Source organism: Neopsephotus bourkii, unplaced genomic scaffold (assembly GCF_033783945.1).
Source record: "Neopsephotus bourkii isolate Nb327-2 ecotype Australia unplaced genomic scaffold, CSIRO-AGI_Nbou_v1 NB_991, whole genome shotgun sequence".
NCBI lineage: Eukaryota > Metazoa > Chordata > Aves > Psittaciformes > Psittacidae > Neopsephotus > Neopsephotus bourkii.
The window spans coordinates 3,993,687-4,020,238 of NW_026901483.1; the positions used below are offsets into that span (position 1 = coordinate 3,993,687).

General features: G+C 50.7%; 1 protein-coding gene across 6 annotated transcripts in view; it reads left to right on the top strand.

The window, feature by feature from the left end:
- ATP11C (ATPase phospholipid transporting 11C) overlaps positions 1-26,552 on the top strand; it is a 60,928-nt gene that overhangs the window by 3,115 nt on the left and 31,261 nt on the right. For 5 of the 6 annotated variants that reach the window (XM_061359707.1, XM_061359705.1, XM_061359704.1 and 2 more), the window contains exons 2-6: positions 18,217-18,336; positions 20,007-20,096; positions 23,609-23,689; positions 24,670-24,777; positions 25,380-25,508. In XM_061359707.1, the coding sequence (XP_061215691.1) occupies positions 18,217-18,336; positions 20,007-20,096; positions 23,609-23,689; positions 24,670-24,777; positions 25,380-25,508 (528 nt within the window). Of the gene's footprint in view, positions 1-12,477; positions 12,576-18,216; positions 18,337-20,006; positions 20,097-23,608; positions 23,690-24,669; positions 24,778-25,379; positions 25,509-26,552 lie in introns of those variants that run through there. The other variant, XM_061359703.1, reaches the window with a different exon arrangement.

Consider the following 26,552-nt stretch of genomic DNA (forward strand, 5'->3'; position numbering starts at 1 on the left):
ACAGGGGTTTGCTTGGTGCAGCCCTAAAGCCTCTGTAACCATTACTCATAATTTGCATGCTTGGTGATGCTTTCACTTGGAGCTTTTCCATCCAGGGCTTATTTTACCTAATGTGAAAACCAGTGTGTGACCACCCCAGGGCAGGGTTGAGGGGATGGGTGCTCAAGGCTGGCTTTAATGTCACCTATGGGGGGGTCCCAGGCAGGCTCCCCTTGCTCTGCATCCCCTGGCTGTGGCCACCGTGCTGCCACCAGGAGGGTTTCTGTCATTGAAGTCATTCGGAGTGTCACAAATCTCCTTTCCAAACCCTTACCCTTCCCAAAGTGGTGTGGGACCGATCCTGTGCCTGTGAATGGGGGCTTATATATGGACAAGTGGTGCCTGGTGTGGGATTTAGGGCTCCGTTGAGGCTTTGCTGTAGTTCTGCATACCCAGCCTGTGGTCCCCCCATCCTTAGATAGCAGGGGGAGAAAGGCTGGTGCTGCTTGGAGAGGGTCTTGGTTGGGATGTCCCACCCCAGGCAGAGCCATTGGCAGGACCAGCACAGGGTGGTTTGTGTCATAGGATGCTTTGTGTTGGAAGGGACCTTAAAGCTCCTCCAGCTCCAACCCCTGCCACCGGCGGGGACCCCTTCCACTGGAGCAGCTTGCTCCAAGCCCCTGTGTCCAACCTGGCCTTGAGCACTGCCAGGGATGGGGCAGCCACAACCTGCTGGCCTCAAAGCCTTGGGGAGGAATAGAGGCAGGAGGAAGGTCTCAGAGAAGGTGTTTGTTGACCTAAGAGGTGTGTACCGGAGGCTGGGGAGGTGACTCAAGCCTGGGAAGAAGTGGGGCATGCAGTGGAGCACTACGGGGCATGTCCTACCCAGTGCTCTGCAGGAAAACACCCCCATTGAGACCCATTCAACCAGCAGACAATGAGAAATGGCCCAAAGTCCCTTTATAGAAGGGGAATAAACTCCCCATTGGCTTTGGGGAGTGGGGGAGCCCCGGCAGCGATGTGGGAGATGTCTGAGCGCGGGGTGGAGGATGCTGGTTTACGCTCCCGTCTCTGGGTTTTGCAGCAAATGTGTAATAAAGTCTATTTTAGGACCTGGAGCACATCTGTGATTTTCTTTCACGCTCGCCTTTTGATAGAGAGTGTGAACCAAACATGCCAGTGTGTGACTGCAGTTCCCATCCTAATAGGAAAGAAGAGCATAGGTGGGAGTTGGAACCCTTTCCCCCCCCCACACTCCAGCTATGTTAACGCCTTGAGAGCAAGTCTCTATGTCAACTACCTTGTGCCTGGCTCCAGCTGGCACCAGAAGCATTTTGCTTCCATTGATGTGACCAAACCCTGCAGCAGCAAAGGTTGGGGTTGGGGGTGTCTCCGTTCTGCTGCCAAACAGTGTGGATTTCAATGGAGTGACTTTGTTTCATGGCCGTTGCTGGAATTTATGGTGTTTGTTTAACCTGATAAGGACCAGTTCCCCTTTAGCAGCTCATGTGCGACCACAGAGACATCAGAGGCTCAAATGGGGAACTTGGAGCTGCAAAAGGCTCTTTCCCACTGCTGCAGTCCTTACCCTGGAAAATAGGGACATGGGGGTTGGAACTTGATGATCTTAAGGTTCTTTCCAACCCTAGCCATCCTATGGGAGTTTCTCAGATCCCTGTACCCATCTCTTTAACCGTTCACAGCAGTGTCCTAACCGTAGCCTTACTCCCAGAAATAGCTCAACCATTTGGCTATAAATACATAAAACTCAACCAAAAACCTCCTTTCCCAGCACTGGACAAGCAGCTGCATGAAAAATTCATGTGTGTAGTTAAAGTTTGGAGAGGTTGGGAATCGCTGTAAGGGGGGACTGGAGAGCACTGGTCAAACATTAATGGGAAATGGGGCTGCCAGTTAAACCTGTGCTGTGCAGGAACATCCCAGTGGGGAGGAACACGTGTCTCGAGGCTGTGTTTTATTCAACACTCAGCATCGTTTGTGCCTCCAGTTGCATAGAAGAGTAATAATGCTAGTGTGGGCTGTGTGGGGAAGGTCCGGAGCTGCAGCTGAAGGCATGGCAATCTGCTTTTAACAACCAAAACTGTAAAAGCAAACAGGCTGGCTATTAATAGCGTTGCCTCTGATTTCATCCTGTTGCCTTTGGTTTGTGCACTTCCTTTCTGAGTAAAACTGCCGCTTTCTGGCTGTGACCGTTGATGTCCTCTTGAAGAGAGAGGTTTCTGTGTTAATACCAGTTAGCAGCAAAGCTGCTGGAGGCTGTTGGTGGAGTCTGTAAGCCAAGGGGAACCGTCACACCAAAGTTGTTATCCTGCCAGTGGCCAAGTTTGTAGTGATGCAGGATGGGTCCACGTGAGCATCCTCCTCCCGTGGTACCCACGCTTCTTGCATCTCTTATCTGCAAGACATGTGCAACAGGAAAGCATCATCTGGCTGTGAATTCCTCATGGTGTGGGACTGTGTATCCCTTTGGGGGACTTTAACCCACTGTCCTTGTGGGGTGGACAAGGAACGTGGGCATGGGGTGGGTGAGTGCACTGTTAACCCCTTTGCCCTGCCCTGGCGGCATTTGGTTGGGGTTTTCTGAGAGAGTTTCCTGTATGTATGTAGCTGTGTGCAGGAAGTGGGTGCTGGGGCTGGAGGGTGCTGTGGAGGTTCTCCTGTGTGAATTCCCCAGCTTGGATGGTGGCTTTGGTGCCCTTCTGCCCTAAAGTGTCCTCTGGTCCCCACTGAGCCCTGCCCAGGCGAGTCAGTTAGGCTATGCTAGGAGCAGGTGGCTGCTTTTGCCCTGTGCCTAGATATTTTATCCCATAGTGAGCTTAGAAAACACTTATCTATGGGTTCAGATTTAAATCTGCTTCTCATTGTCCATCCCATGGCCATCTGTTCAACCTGGAGTAGAGGAGGCTCCTTAAGGGTGAGACCTTAGAGCAGCCTAAAGGGGCTGCAGGAAACCTGGAGAGGGGCTTGGGACAAGGGCCTGTAGGGACAGGGCAAGGGGAATGGCTTGAACCTGCCCGAGGGGAGACTGAGCTGAGCTCTTAGGCAGAAGCTCTTCCCTGTGAGGGTGCTGAGGCGCTGGCACAGGGTGCCCAGAGAAGCTGTGGCTGCCCCATCCCTGGCAGGCATTATCTGGTGTTTCCCCTTGTGAACCTGGAGCTTTGCAGCTTTCTCTGCCTGGTGGGACCATGCAGAGGCCGATCCCAGCAGCTCAGGGTGCTGGGCTGTGGCTCTTTGCTGCATGTCAGTGATGAGCTCCTGTATTGAGGAGCCTCATGCTGCTGGGTGGTTGTTAGCAGTGATGCTGCATGAAGGATGCATCGGTGGAGATGCTGTGCTCAGACTGTGTCTTCCCCTTAGGGACACCGTGCTGGTCAGAAAGTGTGCCCTGCTCACTGGAAATAGGGAGTAGGGACACTGCTGCTCATGTTGCTGATGGCTATAAGCCATTTCTATTCTCTTCCATAGTTTTGCTCTCCTGTGTCTCCTGCACCCTTTTCTCAGGCTGGCTCTACAACTACAAGGCAGCCCCTGCTGCTTTCAGTGTAACCATCACACTGCAGCTTGCTGAATTGCTTTGAATTATCCAGTATCCCACCAGCAACTTGTTCACTACTTGGTTACCATTTGATTTGGGCACTTAGCATTTGGCTTTTTGCAATAAACTTCACTCCAAGACTTGTGCATGGAGCTGCTGCACGGGTTGCCATCACCCGTACAGGGTAGGAGGGTGATGTTGGTACTGCAGGGGATGGGCATGCTGTTTTAAGCTTGGTTTCCTAACTTGTAGCCTGAGGAAACAGTGAAACTTCCCTGCTTTAAAAGGTCTCCTGCCCTTTCCCAGCTCCTGCCTGGCTGCTGTGTCAGGAAAAGCCTGTTCTGCCCACAGGCTGCAGTGACTTCAATATATATATGCATTAAATATACATGTATACAATGTGCATGCATTCATTATGTATATGTGCAATATATAGGTGCATTAAGTACGTATTTTTGTATATGGGCTGTTTCTCGGGTGTAGCCAGGATGTTTTGTAGCATCCCATAGCTTTAGTCATTCAGTTTAAGGTGGAATTCGAGCTGAAGCCAGTTTAATCTAAAGGCATGCCTGCTCTTGACATCCAGTTGTAATGGATAGCGGCTGTGGTTCAGAGATATTTGTCCTGCTCTCCTTACTGAAAGCCTGATGCACTTAGTTCAGATCCGGCTGTTTGTAAAGGGCTCTTTCCTCTCCTCCTGCAGCAGAAAGGAGGGATGAGCGCACGCCAGGCCCTCATAGCCAGGTATTTTGAGAGCAAATCCGGCTCCTTGGTGTTTCTCACAACTCAAACAGGTTTCCTGTCAAGCTCCTTTGTGGCCTTGGGTGAGTAATGCTTTGCTGTGTGCTTTTCCCTTGTGTTTTCAGCTGGATTGTGCAGCATCTATAGGTGAAAGGGCCCTTGGGCTTGGTAATTCCTAGCTGTGTATTTTCAATGGGGCAGCAAGCAGTCTTTATGTCTGGCCTATCTTAAAGCACGCTGTATACCTTCATAAGGTGATATAAAGCTATTAAAGCAGGAAGCAGAGGCAACACTCACTTGGTAGATGTAATTTGTTTGCAGTATTGTGGCAGAGGCACTGATTTTCAAGCCAGAGGGATGCTATTTGTCTTGTTAAGGCTCTAGAAGAGCTGTGTAAGATGTGCAACAGGCCAGACTTGACTATTTGAAGCTGCTTTTTCCCTTTCTTTGGTATTGCAATCCAAGATCTTTTCAGCAGTAATAAAACCCAAGCACCAACAGGCTGCAGTGATGCTGGGCTCCATTGCTGGAGTCTCAGTTGGCTTAAAAGGGAAAAAATCATTATAAAATCTCACTGCTGGGAAATTAAATGTAGGGAAAACACAAAATGCACTTCGTGAGCAGCCCTGCCACCTTTTGGGGTAATTTCTGGGGAATTCCTTCCTTTTGTTCACACAAAGCCAAGCTACCTGTAGTGCCCTGAGCACTGCTTTGGGGCTACACTGGGGGTACCCGCTCAGAGCAGGCTTGCTCTTATATGGGCTGCAAAGCCAAGCTTAGAATGCAATATTGATTGATTTCTAATGTTTTAGTGGTGTTTGTGTGTCAGTCTTGTTCGCTCTGAGCTGTGGATGGGTTTTATTCCTATTTGTTTAGTTCTTACTCTATTGCCCTTTACTTCCAGCTCCCCTTTTCTTACACATGTTTGCTGAGGGAGTGCACTAGAATTAGCTGTGATACCCAGAGGACATCATCCTTGCATCAGCCAAATCAACACTCTCAAGCACATAGAATCAACCAGGTTGTAAAAGACCTTTAAGATCATCAAGCCCAACCTTTACCCCGGCACTGCCAAGTCCACCACTAAACCGTATCACTAAGACATTGTTTCTGCGGGGTGGTTTCCTCCTGGGCAGTTGAATGGATGGAAGTGGGACTTTCCACTTGACAAGTACCATTCCAGTAAGTGCAGGGTGGGAAGATCAGATGTGCAAAGAGAGGAAACATTGGGTTTGAGCTTCTCTTGTAACTGTGAGGGTAGGAACACCCTGATCCCAGTGGATGGGGATGGCTCTGAGTCATCTCCCGGGATGCTGCCCTGTTTTGCAGCTGATGGACCACACTGAAACCCTTTGAGCACCAAGCCCAGCATCCTGGAGCTGTCCCAGTCCTTGCCTTCATGTCCCTGTGGATAAGTGGATTTCCTTCCCACTGCAAAATGCAGTGCTGGTGTTGCTCAGTGCGGATGCTCGGTCAGCCTCAGGCAGTTGTGCTTCACTGGAGCTGCTCTGCAGCTGCTTCACCCAGCCTGGCAGGAACAGGAGCCAAAAGGATTTCCTGAAGTTAAACAGTTCTAGGCCACATGTTGAGGGTTTCTGTCCTGACTGGGTGGATTGCACTGATTCAGTATCCTTGTGTAACTGTGCCTGCAGCCCCGTGGGTGAAACTGGTGGTTAATGCGGTATCCGGACATAAACTGCTCCCAGTGAGATCTAGGGCTGATTTTGGATGTGGAGCAATGGGTAAAGTAGGTAAATTCTCCTTCTCTTCTGCCTTTTATCTCCTGCTACTTCTGTAAAGACATTTCTCTGCAGTAGAGCACAGGGTGGGTTAGAAAAACGCAGCTTTTAGGGGTTTTTTGAGTTGAAAAACTTCATCTGAGTGGAGGGGCTTGGACCTTGGGTACCCATTGCAGTACAGGTGATGATCACCCCATGATGCTGGTGTGGGGCTCAGTCACCTCATGACGCCTGGACCTGCCCTCCCATCCCTCTGGGTACGTGGGAAGTAGGACATCCTCCCTGCAGAAAGCTTTACCTGGAGGATGCAGGTTGGGCAGCCCTGGGTACCAGCCTCTGGGCTGCTGCAGTGATGGCGTCTGCAGCATCTGCCCCTGTTGGTGAGCATCCTTGCTTCCATAAGGAAAGGGAGGAAACTGCTTTGGGAAATGAGTTCCTTGCTAATTTGTTAGCCTGGCTCTGAAATGATGGGAAGACTTAAAAAGGGGCAAAATGCTTGTAGGAGGCAGAGGGCAGAGTAAAGCCTGGCTGGGCTGGGATGCCCAACATGGTATTTAGGGTGCATTTTTGTTTCCATAACTGAAGAGCTCAGGCGCTGGAGGACCAGAAAGCAACGGGAAAACCACCAAATTGCAGCTCTGCTGGCTGATGCAAGCTGGACAACTGCAAACTTGAAGGGGTTTTTTTCCAGTTTGCTCTTATTTTAGCTTTTGCCAGGGCAAATCACTGCTCTGCAGAGCTTGTGCCCTGCTAAAATAGCTGCCGATGAGCAGACATATGCTCACAGCTTGAGCAGGAGGTTCGGAGATGGGAAGACCTCGTTGTATTTGCTTTGTGACCTCTGCAAAACATTTGGCTCTTGTTCAATATCCTTTTTCAGTTCTCAAGTTTGAAGTGTTCCTATGAGCCTGAATCCTCAGTGCTGGCAGCGTGTTGGTCGGACTTTTCCTTTGGACTGCCAAGAACAAAAAGACTGCCTGTATTCTAAGATGAGAAAGGGGAAGAAAGAGTTGAGATCCTCAGAACTTCTAGAGGTTGGATAGTTTGAAGCAGGAGCAAGAGGTTTCCCATAAGCCAGCAGCGCTGAAATGATGCTGTCCCAGCAGATGGATGCTGGCTTTGCTGTATGGCTTTCTGCATCATATGTGAACCTGACAGTAAACAGAAGCTGTGATCCATAAGGAGAGGGCTGGACCATGCTGTAAATGTGTTATCTAGGGAAAGAAACTTGTATTTCCTCTCTCCACCCTTCCTAAATCTTTCAAGTAGCCCTTTCCCCTGCTCCCCCCGCCCTGCCCTGTCTGTCTCTGCTTTTATCAGTGCCTTTATTTGTCCAAGTCAGCTTTTCCAGGAAACAGCCTGGTTGGGCTCTGCTGTTCTCCAGCCCATCGTCCTTGGTGAAGGTGACCTTCCTGCATGCCCATATGGTGAAACAGCATGTCCACGGGACAGGGGAGACAACGGGACAGGCTTTGGCCAGGGCTACATGCATCACTGGATGCACTTTGAGTGGCATTAAGTATAGGGCAGTGTGGGTCGATAATGCTGTGCTGCACATCATCCATCACATGGTCATCTCCATGAGGACCACGGATGAGGTCAGGGTGTTGAGCCTCATCATATGCTGACCATGGTTTAAAGGACAAAGTGTTGGTTCTTGGTAATTTCTTTTATTAATCCCAGAGAAGCTGTGGCTGCCCCATCCCTGGCAGTGCTCAAGGCCAGGTTGGACACAGGGGCTTGGAGCAAGCTGCTCCAGTGGAAGGGGTCCCTGCCTGTGGCAGGGGTTGGAGCTGGAGGAGCTTTGAGGTGGTCTTTAAGGTGCAGAGGAGAAGCAGAGCAGCCAGGCTGCTCCTGTGCTCCCCTGCCTTGCAGAGCAGCACGGGCAGAGCCTCTGCCATTGAACTGGGACCTTTGGCTTTTGTGGCTGGAGCCAAACCCTTCATGTCCCTGAAGGCAACCCCCGGCCTGGGTGTGGAGACAGCGACTGTGAGACTGCAGAGACAGCACACGGCAGCTTTTATTGACGATAAATGATGTCATTTATATCAGAAATACCCCAGAACAACAGTAACTTACTCCTATGCTAACCTATACCCTATCTCTACTCTGTGGCTGTTCCTATCTACCTCCGCCTCCGTTTTGGTGCAGAGGGGCCACTGGATGCAGCAGCCCCGCGCCTGGTGCGGGTGGAGCGGGTGGCTGCAGAGGGCTGGGTGTTGTGCTGCTCCTCTGCAGCTCCTGCACCAGGCTCAGCACCACGCTGGTGGCTTCTCGTCCTGGTGTCCTGGACGCTGGTGCTCGGGGGGGCTGCAGCGGCTGCTCTCAGGCGCTCCATGGCGCTTTCTGCCATCCTCTGGATCTTGTTGAGGTTGGGGTAATCCCGTTGGAAATACGGATGGTAGAAGAAGAGCAGCTACAAAATGCAAAGGAGAGGAGTCAGTTGGCATCGGTGCAAGGAGGAGAGAGACAGAGAGCCGGTAACTCGGCATCTGCATCGGAAAAGGCAAACGCGGGTGTTCCAAAGGACTTTGTGGGGCATTTTAAACCTCAGCAGTTTTGGCTGAATGCAATGGTAGGGTAGAGTTTTGGTCAGTCAGAACCACCCTTGTGTTTCCAGTGCTGGGAGCAGAGAAGTGTAGGGGCTTCAAAAGGCTAAAATTAAATGGAGAAGCCCAAAGAGGTCTCATTTAGAGCACCTGAGTGTGGCATGGGCCTGTTGGGAATAATGGTGGTGCTGCCGTGTATCTTGTCAGCACTGAGCAGCTGCCACAAGGTGATTGAGGGTTCTTTTGTGTGTGGAGGAACCAACGTACCTGTCCCAGAGCAGGCCCTGCTGCTGTGACTGCCCGCAGCTCCCTGATGGGGATTTCCACTACCATATCATCCTTCATTCTACAGAAGCCATGGAGGTGGAGGCGGTCGATGAATTCATTCAGGCTCTCAGCATTGAGGGCCCTGCGTGCTTCCCTCCTGCTGAGAACTTCAATCTCAAATTGGTTATCCGCGATAACCACGCAGCTCCCGTTGTCTCCCCACCAGATGGAGTGGAAGTGGAAGCTGGAGACGAGGTTCCATAGGAAGACGAGGAAGGAGTCGGGTGCGGAGGTCTCTGAAACACAAAATTGCATGGTCAGGGCCCAGGGTTCATCAGGCAAACCCTGAAGGAGTTTTCTTTTGTGGGAGGTGCGGTGGCAGCAGCCCAAGGTGCTCCCGTGTCACCTCTTTGGGTCATGGCCCAAGCTGAGGATGCCTCCTCTGAAGAGGTCTCTCTCGTCACTTGGTTCCACCCCTTGGCTCCAAGTGTCCCCCAAGCAGCCAGGCTGGGTCCTGCTGCTCAGCAGACTGAAGGGGTGTGGCCCCAGCAGCCCCTCAAGTTCTCCAGCATCACTGTGACATCAGGGTTCCATGAGGGTTCCATGGGTGGTGCCCATCTCCTGGCAACAGCAAGGGGCAGCAGCAGAAGTTGCTAGAAAGCCTTCTCCAGGAGGGAGCTGTTTAGAGCTGAGAAGTGACCCCAACTGCATTTGCCTTTGGCCTGTGCTGCTGGGGCCGTGCTGCCTCCCATTGCCCCTGGGAACTGGTCCCCAAGGCGGGATGGGGAAGGCTGCAGCGTTGGGCATCAGAGTGCCCAGACCTGAAGGTTCTCCCTTGGGCACCTTCCCCCCATGCAGAAATGCCCCAGGCCTCTTGTGTGGAGTAACCCCGCTGTGATTGCAGCAGCGCTGCTGCTGTCACAGCTGTGCATGTGCTGGGTGATGCTCTCAGCTTTCAGCAGGGCTCCGTGCTGCTCTGCAGGATGAAGTACAAGTGAAACACCACCTGCACTGATCCTGCATGTGAAATAAAGCGGTGCTCTGCACTCCTGTGCCTTTTTGGGATGGGTTCCTCTGCTTTTCCTTGAGCCAGAACCGTTAGACCCAAGCCAGGACACTCAGTGATGTTCTCTCAGCCTTTTGAAAGCTGTCACCCCAGTCCTGAGTTGAAGGACCATGGCTGCAGGAACAGTTGTGTCAGCTGCAGGTTCTGAAGTCCATGGAGCCTGACCTTAGAGCAGCTCCAGTGCCCAAAGGGGCTGCAGGAAACCTGGAGAGGGGCTTGGGACAAGGGATGTAGGGACAGGGCAAGGGGAATGGCTTGAACCTGCCCGAGGGGAGACTGAGCTGAGCTCTTAGGCAGAAGCTCTTCCCTGTGAGGGTGCTGAGGCGCTGGCACAGGGTGCCCAGAGAAGCTGTGGCTGCCCCATCCCTGGCAGTGCTCAAGGCCAGGTTGGACACAGGGGCTTGGAGCAAGCTGCTCCAGTGGAAGGGGTCCCTGCCCGTGGCAGGGGTTGGAGCTGGAGGAGCTTTGAGGTGGTCTTTAAGGTGCAGAGGAGAAGCCGAGCAGCCAGGCTGCTCCTGTGCTCCCCTGCCTTGCAGAGCAGCACGGGCAGAGCCTCTGCCATTGAACTGGGACCTTTGGCTTTTGTGGCTGGAGCCAAACCCTTCATGACCCTGAAGGCAACCCCCGGCCTGGGTGTGGAGACAGCGACTGTGAGACTGCAGAGACAGCACACGGCAGCTTTTATTGATGAGAAATGATGTCATTTATATCAGAAATACCCCAACAACAACAGTAACTTACTCCTACCCTAACCTATACCCTATCTCTACTCTATGGCTGTTCCTATCTACCTCCGCCTCCGTTTTGGGGCAGAGGGGCCACTGGATGCAGCAGCCCCGCGCCTGGTGCGGGTGGAGCGGGTGGCTGCAGAGGGCTGGGTGTTGTGCTGCTCCTCTGCAGCTCCTGCACCAGGCTCAGCACCACGCTGGTGGCTTCTCGTCCTGGTGTCCTGGACGCTGGTGCTCAGGGGGGCTGCAGCGGCCGCTCTCAGGCGCTCCATGGCGCTTTCTGCCATCCTCTGGATCTTGTTGAGGTTGGGGTAATCCCGTTGGAAGTAGGGATGGTAGAAGAAGAGCAGCTACAAATGCAAAGGAGAGGAGTCAGTTGGCATCGGTGCAAGGAGGAGAGAGACAGAGAGCCGGTAACTCGGCATCTGCATCGGAAAAGGCAAACGCGGGTGTTCCAAAGGACTTTGTGGGGCATTTTAAACCTCAGCAGTTTTGGCTGAATGCAATGGTAGGGTAGAGTTTTGGTCAGTCAGAACCACCCTTGTGTTTCCAGCTGCTGGGAGCAGAGAAGTGTAGGGGCTTCAAAAGGCTAAAATCCAATGGAGAAACCCAAACAGGTCTCATTTAGAGCACCTGAGTGTGGCATGGGCCTGTTGGGAATAATGGTGGTGCTGCCGTGTATCTTGTCAGCACTGAGCAGCTGCCACAAGGTGATTGAGGGTTCTTTTGTGTGTGGAGGAACCAACGTACCTGTCCCAGAGCAGGCCCTGCTGCTGCCACTGCCCGCAGCTCCCTGATGGGGATTTCCACAGCCATATCCTCCTCCATCCTGCAGAAGCCGTGGAGGTGGAGGCGGACAAAGAATTCATTCAGGCTCTCAGCCTGGAGGGCCAGACGTGCGGTCCTCTTGCTGAGAACCTCATCTTCGAAGAGGTTATCTGCGATAACCACGCAGCTCCCGTTGTCTCCCCACCAGATGGAATGGAACTGGAAGCTGGAGACGAGGTTCCATAGGAAGACGAGGAAGGAGTCGGGTGCGGAGGTCTCTGAAACACAAAATTGCATGGTCAGGGCCCAGGGTTCATCAGGCAAACCCTGAAGGAGTTTTCTTTTGTGGGAGGTGCGGTGGCAGCAGCCCAAGGTGCTCCCGTGTCACCTCTTTGGGTCATGGCCCAAGCTGAGGATGCCTCCCCTGAAGAGGTCTCCAAAACTGCCTGGTTCCACCCCTTGGCTCCAAGTGTCCCCCAAGCAGCCAGGCTGGGTCCTGCTGCTCAGCAGACTGAAGGGGTGTGGCCCCAGCAGCCCCTCAAGTTCTCCAGCATCACTGTGACATCAGGGTTCCATGAGGGTTCCATGGGCGGTGCCCATCTCCTGGCAACAGCAAGGGGCAGCAGCAGAAGTTGCTAGAAAGCCTTCTCCAGGAGGGAGCTGTTTAGAGCTGAGAAGTGACCCCAACTGTATTTGCCTTTGGCCTGTGCTGCTGGGGCCGTGCTGCCTCCCATTGCCCCTGGGAACTGGTCCCCAAGGTGGGATGGGGAAGGCTGCAGCGTTGGGCATCAGAGTGCCCAGACCTTTGGCTTTTGTGGCTGGAGGCAAACCCTTTAAGGTCCCTTCCAGCCCAACCAATTCTGTGGTTCTGTTATTTTCTGTTGACTCCCTTTTGCTCTTGCGTGTTGTTCTTCTTGGTCTGGGGCTCACATGGTTTTCATCTGCTTAGGGGTGAGCAGTGGAAGTCCTCTCCTGTGGTCAGTGAGTTTGGAGCTGTGTTCACCTTCAGCCCTTTCTCTTGGACCTGGGGGTTCTGTGTATTTGAAATGCAATGTTCTTTTTTCCCAGAGGACTGTGCGTGTTATCGACCCTTTCCCTTAGGGGAGGGCACTGGGGTTGATCCCAGTCGCTGGAATTCTCTCTCTACATCAGGACATCTCCCTAAAAATGTGGTCGCTGTGGGTAAGCATAGTCCTTGCTGCTGAATTAAGGCTTTACCCAGAGCATCGCTTGTATTTGTTTAGAAATGACTAAGGACAAAGAGGGAAAGAAACATTGGTAGGAATCTAATGCAATTCAATAGATAGTGGGTGGGCAATGAGGTCACTGTGCTGGGAGAGGCTTTTCCAGGGCGGTTTGGGGATGCAATGCTAAATTTATGGAGCCTTTTTAGCCTTGTGGATGTGTTTTTCGGGGTGGCTCTGCACTGAAGGAGCCGGGAGCTGGAACAGGCTGTGTTTGGAGGTGGTGTTATTTCTGCAGGCTTTTTTGGTAAACCAGGTCGTCTTCTCAACTACTTCTGTGATAAATGGAGCAATACGGGAGTGATTTGGCTTTAAACCATTCACGAGTTCTAAGCTGCGTAATGTGATTTAATCTTTCCCCTTCATCTATTTAATATAAGCTGTGATTCCATTGAAAGGGTTGAGCTTTGTGCTTGTACTGTATAATTATCTCTTGTTTTAGCAGATGACTCCTTTAAGATGCCTGTGGTTTGTATTAGGCCTTATTTTCCCTCTGTTATTTAGTGTTTACTTTGTGGCTTGAAGATATCTCCAGCACACATGAAAGGAGTTCTTTCTGCTCTCAGTTCGCTCTGATTTCGGTGCTTTCTGAGACTGCAGTAAACGGAATGATGGGGATATGTCTTTTTCTGCCACTATTTCTCTGGAAACGGGGCCAGCAGGTAGCGCAGACATTTGTTTTCCATATGGAGGATATAATTAAACCCTGTGTTTTGCAGCTGCCCTAGAAATAGCCCCCTTCAAGTGGCTGCTTGTCAGCAGCGGCATCAGAGCGCGGGTTCACCTCTCCTGTTGAACTCGGTCTCGCTCCATTAATTTTTACCCAGGTTTGCTAATTTTTACCCAGTTTTGCGGTTTTTTTCTGAGTGCCAGGTCCTGTGCCTGCTCCTGTGATGGATTCCCAGAAATACAGGGAAAGAGGAGCTATTCCAGGCGGGAGCTGCTGTGCTGGGGCAGGACATCCATGTGGGAAAGGGGCATGAAGGGAGGCTTGTCTAAGCTCAGGCAAAGAATATGGGGAGTGGTGTGGGCTGTGAATGTAATTCTGCCATCTCTGTGTAATGCTCCAACAACTCCAAGTCATAAATGATGCTGGGTCATTAGCTGCATCCATTGGCTTTTATGGTGCTGATCTGGTGCCCTTTAAATTGTACCTGTTCCTGACTCCTCAAGAAAAGCTTGTAGCAAAATGCCAAGCCTCAGTTGACCTATTGATGTGTGTTGATGGGCTTTTTAAATGTGGACAAGGTACAAGAGCATTATCCCATATGCCCTCTTTTCAGAACTGCTGCTTTGGGCAATAAGTGAGCTTTATATCAAGTTGAAAGCACAGGGAAGTTGGGTTACATGGAGATATTTAACAGGAATACGTTCTGTATCTGGATTTATCCATGGCGTGAGGGGGGACGTAGTACAGCAGCACTCTGCCCTGCTGTGTGTGCCTGCATCAGTGGCAGTGATGCTGTTATTGATTACTGCATCCCAGGCACCTGGTCCTGCTCGAGGTGTGCAGTGAGGATTGATGGTGAGCTGCCAGCTCGAGAGGATGCTCCTGGCAGGACAGCATCACTACCGTCATCTTGACCTCCCGTGATTTGTGTTTCACTCTGTAGGTGTTGCCTTCCAGCTGAGCTCCTTCAGGGGACATCTGGTTTGGATGCCCTCTTGAGTGATTAACTCAATGATGGACTGGGGAGATGCTGGGGGAGTGGAACAGGAGCCCTGAACTGAACCTTGAATCACTGCAGGAGAGACCTGCATCCCTAGGGATGCTCTTCAGGCGATGCAGGCAGGGCAGTGGCTCTTCTCAAGAGCAACCTCCTCCTCTCCATCCTTTTGATTCCTGGGGTGTGTGGTGTCCCCTGGGGTGCTGTTGGGAGCTCATCTGGGTTATTGGGTCTCCCAAGAGCACCCCCAGACCCTCATGTGGGCAGTTTGACACCACTCATCCCTATGGATCACTCTGGTCTCCCAGCGCTCCTGTGTACACCATGCCTGAGGCACAGGGATGTGATGCAGGTGTATGGGGGGAGCACAGTCCTGTTTCCCTCCAGTAATCCTTTTGCCAGGCTTCGCTCTAAACAGCAGAACAAACTGGCTTTTGCTTGCACGGGCTGACCCTTGTGCTGTGGACCATGGGCTTTATAAAACCCCCCAGGCAACGAGGCTGCTGTTTGAATTGGATCCAAGAAATATTTTCTTCCTTTTTTTTTCTTTTTTCCTATCAGAATTAATTTTTTCTTTTTATGAAAAGCATTTGGGAAAAGTCTCTAAATCCTCTCCTGCTGATCTGCATGGGTTATGGTTTTCCCCAAAGCCTGGCAGTTACTCCCTAAATCTCGTCTTACGTCTCCGCTGAGAGCTGTTATTAAGACTTAGCAATCTATTAGTGAGCTGTTGGAGGTGGGCTTGTCAAAGTAAGAGCTTTTAATTGCTGAGCTGAGCCAGCACCTTGTGCGGGGCTGTGGGATGGTGGAGGGAATGGGGAGTGAAATGCCAGGAGAGGTGGTGGCAGTCTGGGTAGACCAGAGAGTGAGGACTGGTCCCTGTGCTGCCAGTGCAGAGGGCTCCGGTGCACCATGGATCTTTGTGGGATGTGCTCATAGAATCCCAGATGGGTTTGGGTGGGAAGGGACCTCAAAGCTCCTCCAGCTCCAACCCCTGCCACGGGCAGGGACCCCTTCCACTGGAGCAGCTTGCTCCAAGCCCCTGTGTCCAACCTGGCCTTGAGCACTGCCAGGGATGGGGCAGCCACAGCTTCTCTGGGCACCCTGTGCCAGCGCCTCAGCACCCTCACAGGGAAGAGCTTCTGCGTAAGAGCTCAGCTCAGTCTCCCCTTGGGCAGGTTCAAGCCATTCCCCTTGCCCTGTCCCTACATCCCTTGTCCCAAGCCCCTCTCCAGGTTTCCTGCAGCCCCTTTAGGCACTGGAGCTGCTCTCAGGTCTCCCCTTGAGGAGCCTTCTCTTCTCCAGGCTGCCCCAGCCCAGCTCTCTCAGCCTGGCTCCAGAGCAGAGCTGCTCCAGCCCTCGCAGCATCTCCATGGCCTCCTCTGCACTCATTCCAACAGCTCCATGTCCATAACTGAAGGGGAGTTGAGGGGTGAAAGCCCCAGGGCTTCACATCTCCAGGTTTTCCGTGGCTGTTTATGGATACTGTTACCCAGTGAATCCCTGTGTATGTTTTTCCAGGACCGTTCTAACCAGAGCTCTGTACTTCCCATGTCAATGCCTGTGTTGGGCAAACCCTCACCCTTCCCATCACCCTGCTGGCAGCATGGCAGGGAAGCTCTCATTTCCTCCCCATGGCGGAGGGATGCTCTCCAGGCACGAGCCTGGTTCCAGCTCCTGACAGGGACTTCATGCTTGGGGACAGTCTGTCCCTGCTCCCCTGCACTGCTGTGGCATGGATGAATGGCTCTGGCTTTCACTCCCGGGGTGCATGTTGGCAAGACCAATAGCTGCGACATCCGTAATGCAGCAGATGCATCAGGGAACCTTTTTGGGGTCTGGTTTCTCATTCAGATGTGCTGTTTGCTGCTGTGGGTAGTGGTGATGAGGCTGGGAGGGTGGTCACCCTGTGCTGGGCTGGTGTTCCCTAACTGGGATGCAGATGTGCCCGGTCCATGTTTGGAGGCGCCAGATGTGCCCAGTGGAGATGGGAGCTGCCTGGGTGCTGGTGGCTGCTGCAGGCTCTGCATCCAGGAGATGCAGGGGCATGGGGTAGGGCTGCGAGAAGCTTTGTTCTGCTGCTCTAAGCATCATCCCGTGGAGGCTTGAGGACGTGTAGCGTGTAAAAGCACTGCTGTGATTAAAGGTGCTGCAGACATGGGTGGGGAGCCAGGGGAAGGAAGAGCTGCTGCTTCCTTTGGGCAGATCCTGCTCCTGGAGCAGCCGGATCCATTCAGTTGCCGCTGCTCCAGGTACATGGATAGGGCTGGCTTAGGTTTTTACCTTTTAGTTTAGGCTTTTCCTTTTGGTGTTTTACCCTTCCCCAAGCATCGCTGAGCTCAGCATCGCTGAGCCTTGCTGCTCAGCATGGCTTTTCAGAGTGCCTTTTCTCTAGCTGGGTTTCCCTTGACAAGCTCCCTGCAATGGGCCCTTTGGATAAGCAGGATGCTGAGCCAGAGCCAGGGCTGAGCCCATGACGGGCAGCTGACACGGGGCAGGGATTTGGCATCTGTGGCAGCTGCCCTGGTGGGGTTTCAAAGCAAACAAGCTCTAGGGTTGAAGATTAATGATTAAGTGGAGAATGAACAGTGTCCGCTGGTGCTCTAGCAGCCCTGTGGCCTGTTTATGCCCTTGAACCATGAACAGTGACAAATCCTCTCATGTTCTGAAATCCACAACTCTAAAACCCCCTTAGTTTGGCCTAAGATCACGCTTTATAGGTGTTTTAAGGCCACGCTTTGTAATGTTAGGTTTGACCTTGCGATAGACTTCTTGGTGCCGGCTCTCCTCCCTTGGCTCTGAGCATCTGCGGCAGGGACATTTGTTGTATGCGAGGTGGAACCTGGGCAGAATGAAGAGCTGGTTTTTAACCTATTGCACAGTTCTGATGCTTTTCAAAGGAGGCTTTTCCAGTCCACAGAGAGCCTCGAGGGTGCTGGAAGCTGATGGAAACAGAGCCCATGGTGATGGGCTCCTATAACGCCACTTTGCTTCCCTTCTGAGGTTGTTCTGCTGCAGTTCCCCTCGTCCTTCCCCTGGTGCTGCAGGGCAGCAAGCCCAGGTTATCACTCACTGGTGACATCTCCTGCTTTAAAATAAACCCCCAGCAAGACAAGCGGGCAGTGCTGGCACCCCACGTGTCTGTTGGGAAGCTTGGGGTGTGAAACAGCTTTGTTAGTTCTGGTTTTGTGGGACATATCACAATAGCAGAAGTGCGTCTTCCTTAAGGCTAAATCCCAGTTCTTTGAGCACCAGAGTGGTGTTGGGATGTTTAAGGTGGACTTGAGGGTTTGACAGGAGAGCAAGCGTAAAGGAGGGTGCAGTTTCCATTGTACCCATGAGGTCCAGGTTTAAAGCCTGTGTAGAGACCCAAGGGCTCTACAGGTTGGATCTAGGAAGAGTTGTGTAGCAGACAAATGATATTCCCCATGACTTAAAGTGCTTGGTCAAGATATATTCTCCTTTGAGAAGGAAAACTCGCCTGGCAGATGGGCCTGCAATCATGGCACCATGGAAAGTGTCCCTGCCCATGGCAGGGGGCTGGAACTGGGGGATCTTTAAGGTCCTTTCCAACCCAAACCATTCTGTGACCAGCTGCCCTGCGTAGGGCAGGAGCATGGTGAACATCAGCAAGGAGTTGTCCTGGTGGACTGTGGACCTGGGGGCTCAGTGGCTGAGCAGTGGTGGGGACCCCAGTTGTAGGCTCAGTATTGTATTGATTTTGCTTTATGACCTTATGTGTGCTTCTGTTCTCCATCCTTTTGCTGGAGCAGAGAAGGGAACTTTTAAGGTTCCAGCCACCTTATTTCCAGTGAGCACTGCGGTGCATTCAGCTAGAAGCCGTTAATGCAAATATTTGACCTCTTTTTTTTGAGCTCAAAGCCAATTTCCCCCTTTCCTGTTGCCCCACAGTGTGCTGGGGAGGAGAAGCGGGTCGGGACACGCACCGTGGTGGTCGGGCACCGGCCGGTCTTGGAAACAGATGCGTACGTGGCACAGAAGTTCTGCGACAACAGGATCGTCTCCTCCAAGGTGAGCTTGATCCCCTTGTCCACAGTAACGTAGGGACTCTGGATTCCTCAGGGATGGATGGCAGGGTCTCTTTGCAAGTGGAGCAGCCTGGTACGTACCATACACCACAGCTCCAGCCTCTCTATTGGCCTCTTTTCCTTCCTATCAATCCCAGTGGGGGTGTGTACAAGTTCCTTTCTTCTAGGCTGGGTGAGAGCAAAGCACATGGACACATTGGGTTTGTGGGGTTGGTTTGGTTTGTTTTGGGGTTTCCTTTTAAATGTATCTTGGCATTCCCTTTGGGAAGAGAGGACAGGTGAAGTGTAACACAGGGTGAGATGCCAGCATCTCAGGTTTGCAGAAGGCAGTGGGAATGGTATTTTATAAATGGATAGGAAAACACAATTCCCTTATTTCTTTTTTTGGTCCATGGGTGTTTTTTTTTCTCCTCTCCTGAGATAGGACAAAAATAACCATGCTCTGTTTATCCCTTGGGATGAAAGGGGAAACATTCAGACGGTATTAATGCAGCTTTTGTTTATGGTGGAGAGCTGCGATGACACCCATCTGCCTTCTGCTTAGCTTTTTCTTTCCATGACATTCATGAAGCTGTTTCAAAAGCTTCGAAGCCAATTTGAGGGAAATATCAAACAAGTGGCATCCCATATTGTCAACACAGCTGGATACAGATTATGTCGCTTAGGATTCAGGATGCTCGGCATCAGTTTCATGTCCTTGAGCTGTAAGGGGGGGGTTTCCTTCTTTCCTTTTTTTATGCAGCTTGGATCTTACTTGTATTTATGTCTATGCTGTCTCAGCTTATGCTGAGGAAAGGTTTTATGTTTAACTTGTGTCACATTCCCATTGATGCTTCGCTGGCACACAAGAGGGTCCTTCCTGTTTCAGTTCCCTCTCTAACAATGCTTTGCTTTAGCACTAATTCTGCTTCTTCCCTGATTTATTCTTGAATGTAGTGTCCTTGCTGTTTTTTCTCCATTTACGTTTGCTGGGCATGGATTCTTCTTACCTGACCAGTCTTTACTTATCAAATGGACACTGGTCTTGAGACTTGGCTGCTTATTACCGCTTGAGGCAGACTGAAAGATCAGATATTAGACCCATTATCTCCCACGTTGTTCTTAAGTTCCCCATGTTCTCCAAAGCAAATGATTCAGCAGCCTTCTGAAAATGATACTGAGCCACAATCTAATAACACATTTATGTGGGCAACAGGACTTTCTTTTAATGGAAGGCAGCTCTAAGATGGGTTTTGGAATCTGAGCGCTGTGTGTTGCCTCTTCATGAAATCAGGTCTACCTAGAAGCTGTCTGCTGAAACAGATCCTGGTTTTATCTTCCCTTCACCATCTCCAGCCACGTGCTTTGGGTTAGTTTGACAAAAGAGAAATAGTTTCCTGCTTTAAAGCAGAGAAACAAAGCTGTGAGACCAGTGTTTAAGGATGCAACAGGGAGGGCTGGACCTGGATGTAGAAGCAGGAGCTCGGTGGTACCCATTGTGCTCCTGGTTTTGAAGCAGGGACCTGGACCTTTCCCTGGAGCACACCAGCCACCTCACTGTGCTGCTCCTCGCTGGGTTAAAGCACCAACCCCTTTCCTGTTCTGTGCAGATGCTTCCCCTTTTGTAGCTGTATCTCCTTGGTGTGTTGGTGACCCCCCCTTGTCTCCCCGCAGTACACCCTCTGGAACTTCCTCCCGAAGAACCTGTTCGAGCAGTTTAGAAGAATTGCCAACTTCTACTTCCTCATCATCTTCCTCGTGCAGGTAAGAGCTACGCCAGGGGTGGGTTTCATGCACGCACAGCTTGAACTGAGGTTCAGCAGTGGCCGTGGTGCTTAGAAAGAGATGTTTGGGCTCTTCTTTAGTTGGAAGCTGTGTTATAATTGAGGTATCCCAAGCATTAAAGAACTGGGGACTGTCTGAGATGATGTTTGACTGCTACAACAATCAAAAAGCTATGATAACTCTTTCAGTGTTGAGATCACTCAACTGGTGACGGTACATTTGATGCTACAGAATTAAGGTCTAGTTTTTTGGTCACTTTTATTACTTCTGTTGTGTTTTCCCAAGTTATGTGATATCTGTATATCTTAGTTAGAGGGAGTTTCCAGGCAAGCAGGAGAGACAGGCTATACTCAGGCAAATGCATAGCTTGAGCTTTGGGAAGGTGAAGCTGCTTTAGGGCTGAAGATAGGCATTAGAACACTACCTCAGCAAATTAAATGGCACTGTGGGGCTACTAAGCATCCTGCTGTTAGATGGACTTATCTGGGGTTTGGTGCTTCATGTCTGGGGTATCACTGTCTTCTAGGCTGTGTGTTTAAGAGATGAGTGTCTAAAGTGCTTTATCCTTGGAGTCAAGAGTTATGATTTGTAGTCATTTCGGTGGCTGCTGCAGAGGGGGGATCCTGGGATAACGGCCATGGATGGCTCATCCTGGCAGCATCACATGAAAGGCCGATCTATGCGGCATCATCTGGCTTGCCTCCATCTCCTGATTCCACTGGCCTTGCTCCATTTTGTCAGGCTGAATTTGTAATCCACCTCGAACCCAAGCGATGCCCTGGGATCAGGATGTCCTTTTTGTGTAGCTGGCCATTTAGTGATGTGGTATCACGTTTTATCTTCGACCCTCTGACCGTGAAGAACATGAGGCATTCTTTTATACTTCCAAAACCAGCTGTAGTTCAGCTTCTTGCCCATTTTAAGCACAGGTTTATGTGGGTGAGAAGAGCCTGGCTTTCCCTCCTTGGTTTTATTCTGTGGGCACCTTTAAAATAGGGAAGCAACCCTTATGCTCTATTAGAGAAACAACAAACCCAAGTGAACTAAACCCAACCTGACAGCGCTAATACACTTGCTGCTGTATAGAGTAACCGACTGCCCCTGGGTGCTTGTTGTTCTGGGATGCCACCTGCCTTAGAAAAGCACTCAAGGCCACTCCATTCACTTAAAATACCAAGGGTTATACCTCGATAAATGGTATCTATAGCTTAAATGTTGCTGCTTATCTTTAAACTAATGGAATTGCCCTATGTGCTGCATGAGAAGTATCACAGCGCTTGGGGGTTGCTTGGTGCATCTGTTCTACCTGCTGCTGAAACCCTCTATCAAAATGGCTATTACTCCTTGATTCCAAATGCAGCTCTTGTTTTAGAGAGAGGAAGTACATGCATTAAACAGAAAACACCTATAGAGCACTAACAGTAGTGCTTTGGTTCATCTACTGCAACATTCAGAGGGAACTGAGAGTAAGCTCCTGGTGGAAGAGGCTGGTTTGGAGTAAGCATAGTCCAAGTGTGTTTGTAGGCAGACCAAGCTGATGGCACTAAGTTAATTTAGGAGGTGCCAGCAATGAAAAATGTCCCTTGTGGTTGATGGGGGTGACTTCTGGACTGTTTTTCAGTCTCCTAAACAATAAGTTAGGAAGAAACTATTAAATAACAAGATTTTGTCACTTTTAAGTGGATCCAAATGCAGCTGCTGAAGTCCTGAAACAGCTCAAAAATAGCTTCAAAGGAGTCTGCCTTTGATGTTCTGGCTTGTTGCTTGTGTGTCCCTCGGCTTTCTACCAGCCACAAAGGGGAAGAGCAGTATTCAGCCACGGGATGCGCTGGGAATGCAGTGTCCAAACACATAAATGAGTTATTCCAGGGACTTCATCTCATGTTTGTGCTCCTGTGTCCATAAAACAGTGTTTGTGTGGGCAGAAATCATTTTGTTTAAGCAAAATACACACAACTGTGTCTTCAGTGCCTTTGTCAGCTAAAAGCCGAAACTCCTTTGGTATTCCCAAGATCTGACTTGCCTATATTCAGTGATGCCACCCTGGTTGACTGGCCATTACATGTGCTGTGTGCAATGTGTCCATGGATCTATCCTCTCATGAAGTTGTTATTCCAAAGTCTAGTTTCTACCTTTACACCAGTTGGAATGAGCCAGGGCTTTGTGTTCCTGGAAGTTCCTGTTGTGCTTATCTTAGTTCATACTTAACTCATACACCCCTTACCTGGCTGCTTCTTGGGGTGTATTCCTCCCACTTCAATACCTTCTGGCTCTTCTCGCTGGGGCTGCAGTTCCACAGGGTAACATTGCAGAGTGCAGGGTTAAAATCCACATAGCTTCCTGCCAGCTGATAAGAGCAGCCCTGTCCTCAGCACAGCTTTCTGCAGGCAGCCAGAACAATACACATACAGATGCTGCTGGTTGTGAGCCTGCCAGGGAAGTGCAAACAAGTGGAGGCAGACAAAGCCCTTTTGTGGGCACACAAAGCCTTTCTGCCGAGGTTCCCCCTCTCCACAGCCCTCACCATCTGCCTGTTGTGCTCCCATCCTCTGCAGAGACAGCAGGGAAATGGCCAAATGAAGGGGGAGCAGTCCTCCCCTTACGTTGTTCCCTCCTAGTTATGAACCTATTCTGGTGTTCATACCCTTCAGGCTAACTCATGATACAGTCAGAACCTGCAGCCCGAAGGTTTAGTTAATGATGGAGGAGCCTGGGTTTGCTGCTTGAGTGCCACAGTGAGCTCAGGAGGGATCCAGCTATCTACCCCCGAGGCAGTCGCTGTGCTTAAATCATGCTCAGAACTCCAAATTGGAGAGCTTGAAGGCAAAGTGTGGATGTCTGTTTTACTTGAATACTCAGGTTCCATTCTGCAGTGTATTTCATAGGTCATTTGGGCTGATGCATGTTATTTTTAACCTCTGAGTGTTGATAGTTCAAGGCAATGGGTGTTGTCCTCCTCCTCATAACCAGCTGTGTTTTAGGTTTCAGATGTGCTCCATCTTCACTATTAAAGAGGAGAAACAACCCTCCTGTGGTTCAGTGAGAAATTAGGGTGTTTCTCCCTTCATTCATTGCTTCTGCCTCTGCTCATCGTCCTTCCTTGCCTCAGTCCTCTGCAGAGCACCCCATGGTGGGAGCAGGCTTGTTGGCATCCACACTTTGAGTACTTGTGCTTACATAGCCCATCTTCATTAGCCCATTCATTCAGGCTTTTGCTTCCCACTACAGCAAGGTCAAATGTAGGTTTTAAGCTACTTCTGATAGGGTTTTTCCCACCCAAGGATATCCCATGGTCTTCAGGAGGAGGTGGTGGAGATGGAGGAGAGTACTCCTGGGGATGCCTGTGTGGTCCTTCTCATGTGTCCCTTCCTTCTCTGATGGGTTGTTACGTACACCCAATGGGATAAGCACCATTCTTCCTGTTACCAGAGTTCTTGCTGCTTCTGCTTCCTGCAACCCACTTGTCAGCAGTCCATTTCTTCTCTCTGCAGGTGATAGTGGACACGCCGACCAGCCCGGTGACCAGTGGCCTCCCTCTCTTCTTTGTCATCACTGTTACAGCTATCAAACAGGTACCAGTGTCAGCATGGGGAGAGGAAGATGCTCTTTGGCACTTGTGGTAGAGGAAAACCATGAGTGTGTGGTTTGAATACAGTCTGAAGTCACCAAAATGGGCTGGTAGGTTTGGTGAACCCTTCTCAGGAGGTGAGGCATGTGTACTGGTGCTTTGCAAGAGAGGCTGCGAGCACCAGTTGAGTGTGGTTATTGGTCTCTCTTGGCAATATGAAGCATCTCTGTAGGCACTGTTGTAAGCAAACTGTGAGGGTCAGTAAAGGTTACAGCTGAATTTTTCTTCTCTCTTTAGAAATACTCTCTGAGTCTTTGCAGAGCCATGCTCTAAGCATAGCCCACGCTCTGCTCCCATGGTGGTAAATGGAAAGGCCAGTTTCTGTTCAGCCACTCAGCTGCTGAAAATGTGTGTCCTCATCTTGTTGGTGTTAAAAGCCCTTTTTCCTCCCACCATCTGGACGTGGGCCATTAAAACTATCCTCTACAGGGGGATTGAATGATAAAAGAAGCTTCTTCTACAGGGGTCAGAAAGGGAGAGCAGGAGTAAAACCCATTTGCTTCCAATCTGAATGTTTCATTCTTTCACTAAGGACTGAAGAGGAAGAGTCTCATCCTGCGTTACCATAGGGAAGAGTTGCAGGGTGCTAAGTGTATTATTCATATTATCAGCCTGTTCTTGCCAACGCTGAGGATAATAGCAACACGTTACAGTGGCTGAGCTGCTCGTTGCATGCACTGCATATAGATTGTGTGTGTTATTTTTAATCTGTTCTGAATCTGTCAAATATGCATATGAAGTTATTAAAATAAATTGATTCAGTCTGAGCCACTTTGGTGGATGCTTTGTCACGCACGAAGGAGGTCTGAGGGCTGCTTGGTTTATTCATGGCTTTAATATCTCTCCTCTCCATCCCTACTCATCCTCTTGTGTTAGTTTGCTTGCTACCTCCTGAGTTTGTGTCGCCTGTGTTTGTGTGCCTAGGGATACGAGGACTGGCTGAGGCACAGAGCTGACAACGAAGTGAACAAAAGCAATGTTTTCATTGTGGAAAATGCAAAGCAAGTGCGGAAGGAGAGTGAAAAAATCAAGGTAACTCTTCACACAGAACTCGTGTGTGGGTACCGCTGGAGCCGATGGCAACGCGAGGGTGTGCGGTGCGGAAACGGGAGCAGGGAGGAGGGATGCGCTGAGGTTCGAGCTGCCCCAGTGAGCTCGCTGTCGGATGAGGTGCTCCAAGAGCTGTTCCTGGTTCAAGAGAGAAGCTGCCTTTTGTTTGATTGCTTTTGAGAAGCTGTCTCACAAAAGCTGTACCGGGGCTGACAAGTGACAGATCCGTCAGCGCTCTGCGCTTCCCCGGGACAGGCAGTCCTCTTCCATTTCCAGCTCTCTCAAGGACACCAGCAAAGTACACTTAGCTTTGACATTAATTTATCACATCACACTTCAGACAAGTGCAGTCTCTTGTTCTATAGCAGAGGAGTAAACGCAGTGCCACGTGGGCACTGTGAGCTGGTGCTGGGCTGGGTGGACCTGTTGGGCTGTACAGTGATGCTCAGGGACCAACATGCCTCTTGAACCCTGATTTCCCTTTCAGCCAACATCATTTCTTGTAGGTTTTGAGAGGGGCTTAATCTGCGACCATCTAATGACAACAGTAAAGCTGTTCATCTAAAAAGCTTCCTTTTGTCCAGGTTGGAGACATAGTAGAAGTGAAAGCCGATGAGACCTTCCCCTGTGACTTGATATTTCTGGCCTCAAGCAGCACTGACGGGACGTGTTATGTCACTACAGCCAGCCTCGATGGCGAGTCCAATTTCAAGGTGATGGGAATGGATGGGGCAGAGTTTGGGAGCTGGTGCTTGGAGGTACTGGGGGCCTGGAGCTGAAGCCATGCTTGGCACAGGGTTTGTGTGTGTGTAAGTGGTGGGTGCTCCCGTGGAGCCCATCCCCGTGGCTGGATTTAACAGCTCTTCCCTCTGTCTGCTCCCTGTGCATCAGCACCGAGGGCCCCTGGGGGTTGTTTTCTGCTTTATCTCCACCAGCCATTTCTGCTGATACTGCCCCAAATGGCACTGATACTCATTGAGGCAGCTTCACTGCCTTGTGCCCATCACGGGAAGTGTGTTAGTGCTTCCCTGCTCCAGCCCCGTGTCGGTAAAGCAGTACCTGCAGCTGCTTCAGCTCCCTTTCCAGGCCATGCCAGTGTATTTGGTGCTTAACTCAGCTTTCCCTGTGCGGGCAGGGACTTTCTGAGGCAGTATTTCCAGATCCGATTGGGGAATTCTTCACCAGCGTGAGAACAACATCGCCTCTGGGGTTTTTTGTTCTCCCTTTCCCTGAATCAGGCACTGGAATTTAACACCACTCTCGCTCAGGATGGATCTCCTCCTCAGCTTTAATTCCTTTATTCATGCTGCCTGCTCTAACCTGGGGAAAGAAGCAGTAACAGCAAAAAACCCTGATAGACATCAGAAGGCATGAACATTTCATTGCACTTGTGTGTCAGAAGTACTTACTCCTGCAGTTGCTAGTATCTGTATAAGACTGGAAGGTACTTCAAAATGACCTGATTCATTCCAGCGTGCTCTGAAGTCGGTGGGGATGCTGTTCTCAATCTGATGTGTATGGTACGGGCTCTGTGGCTTGTCTCTTTAAGGGTGGCTGTTGATCAGTGCTGGAAATCCTGTGTAGGAGCTGGTGCAGTGCTGGTGCACCAGGCTGGTTCCACTAGTGAAGAGGAGTGGAGCTTTGAAGTGGCTTGAGGCTGGGAATAGGTAACCATGTTGAACAGGCAATTGCTTACTTGTGTTAGGTGTATTGTATGCCTGAGCTCACATAGCCTCAGAGTCTTCGTTGTTACTGAC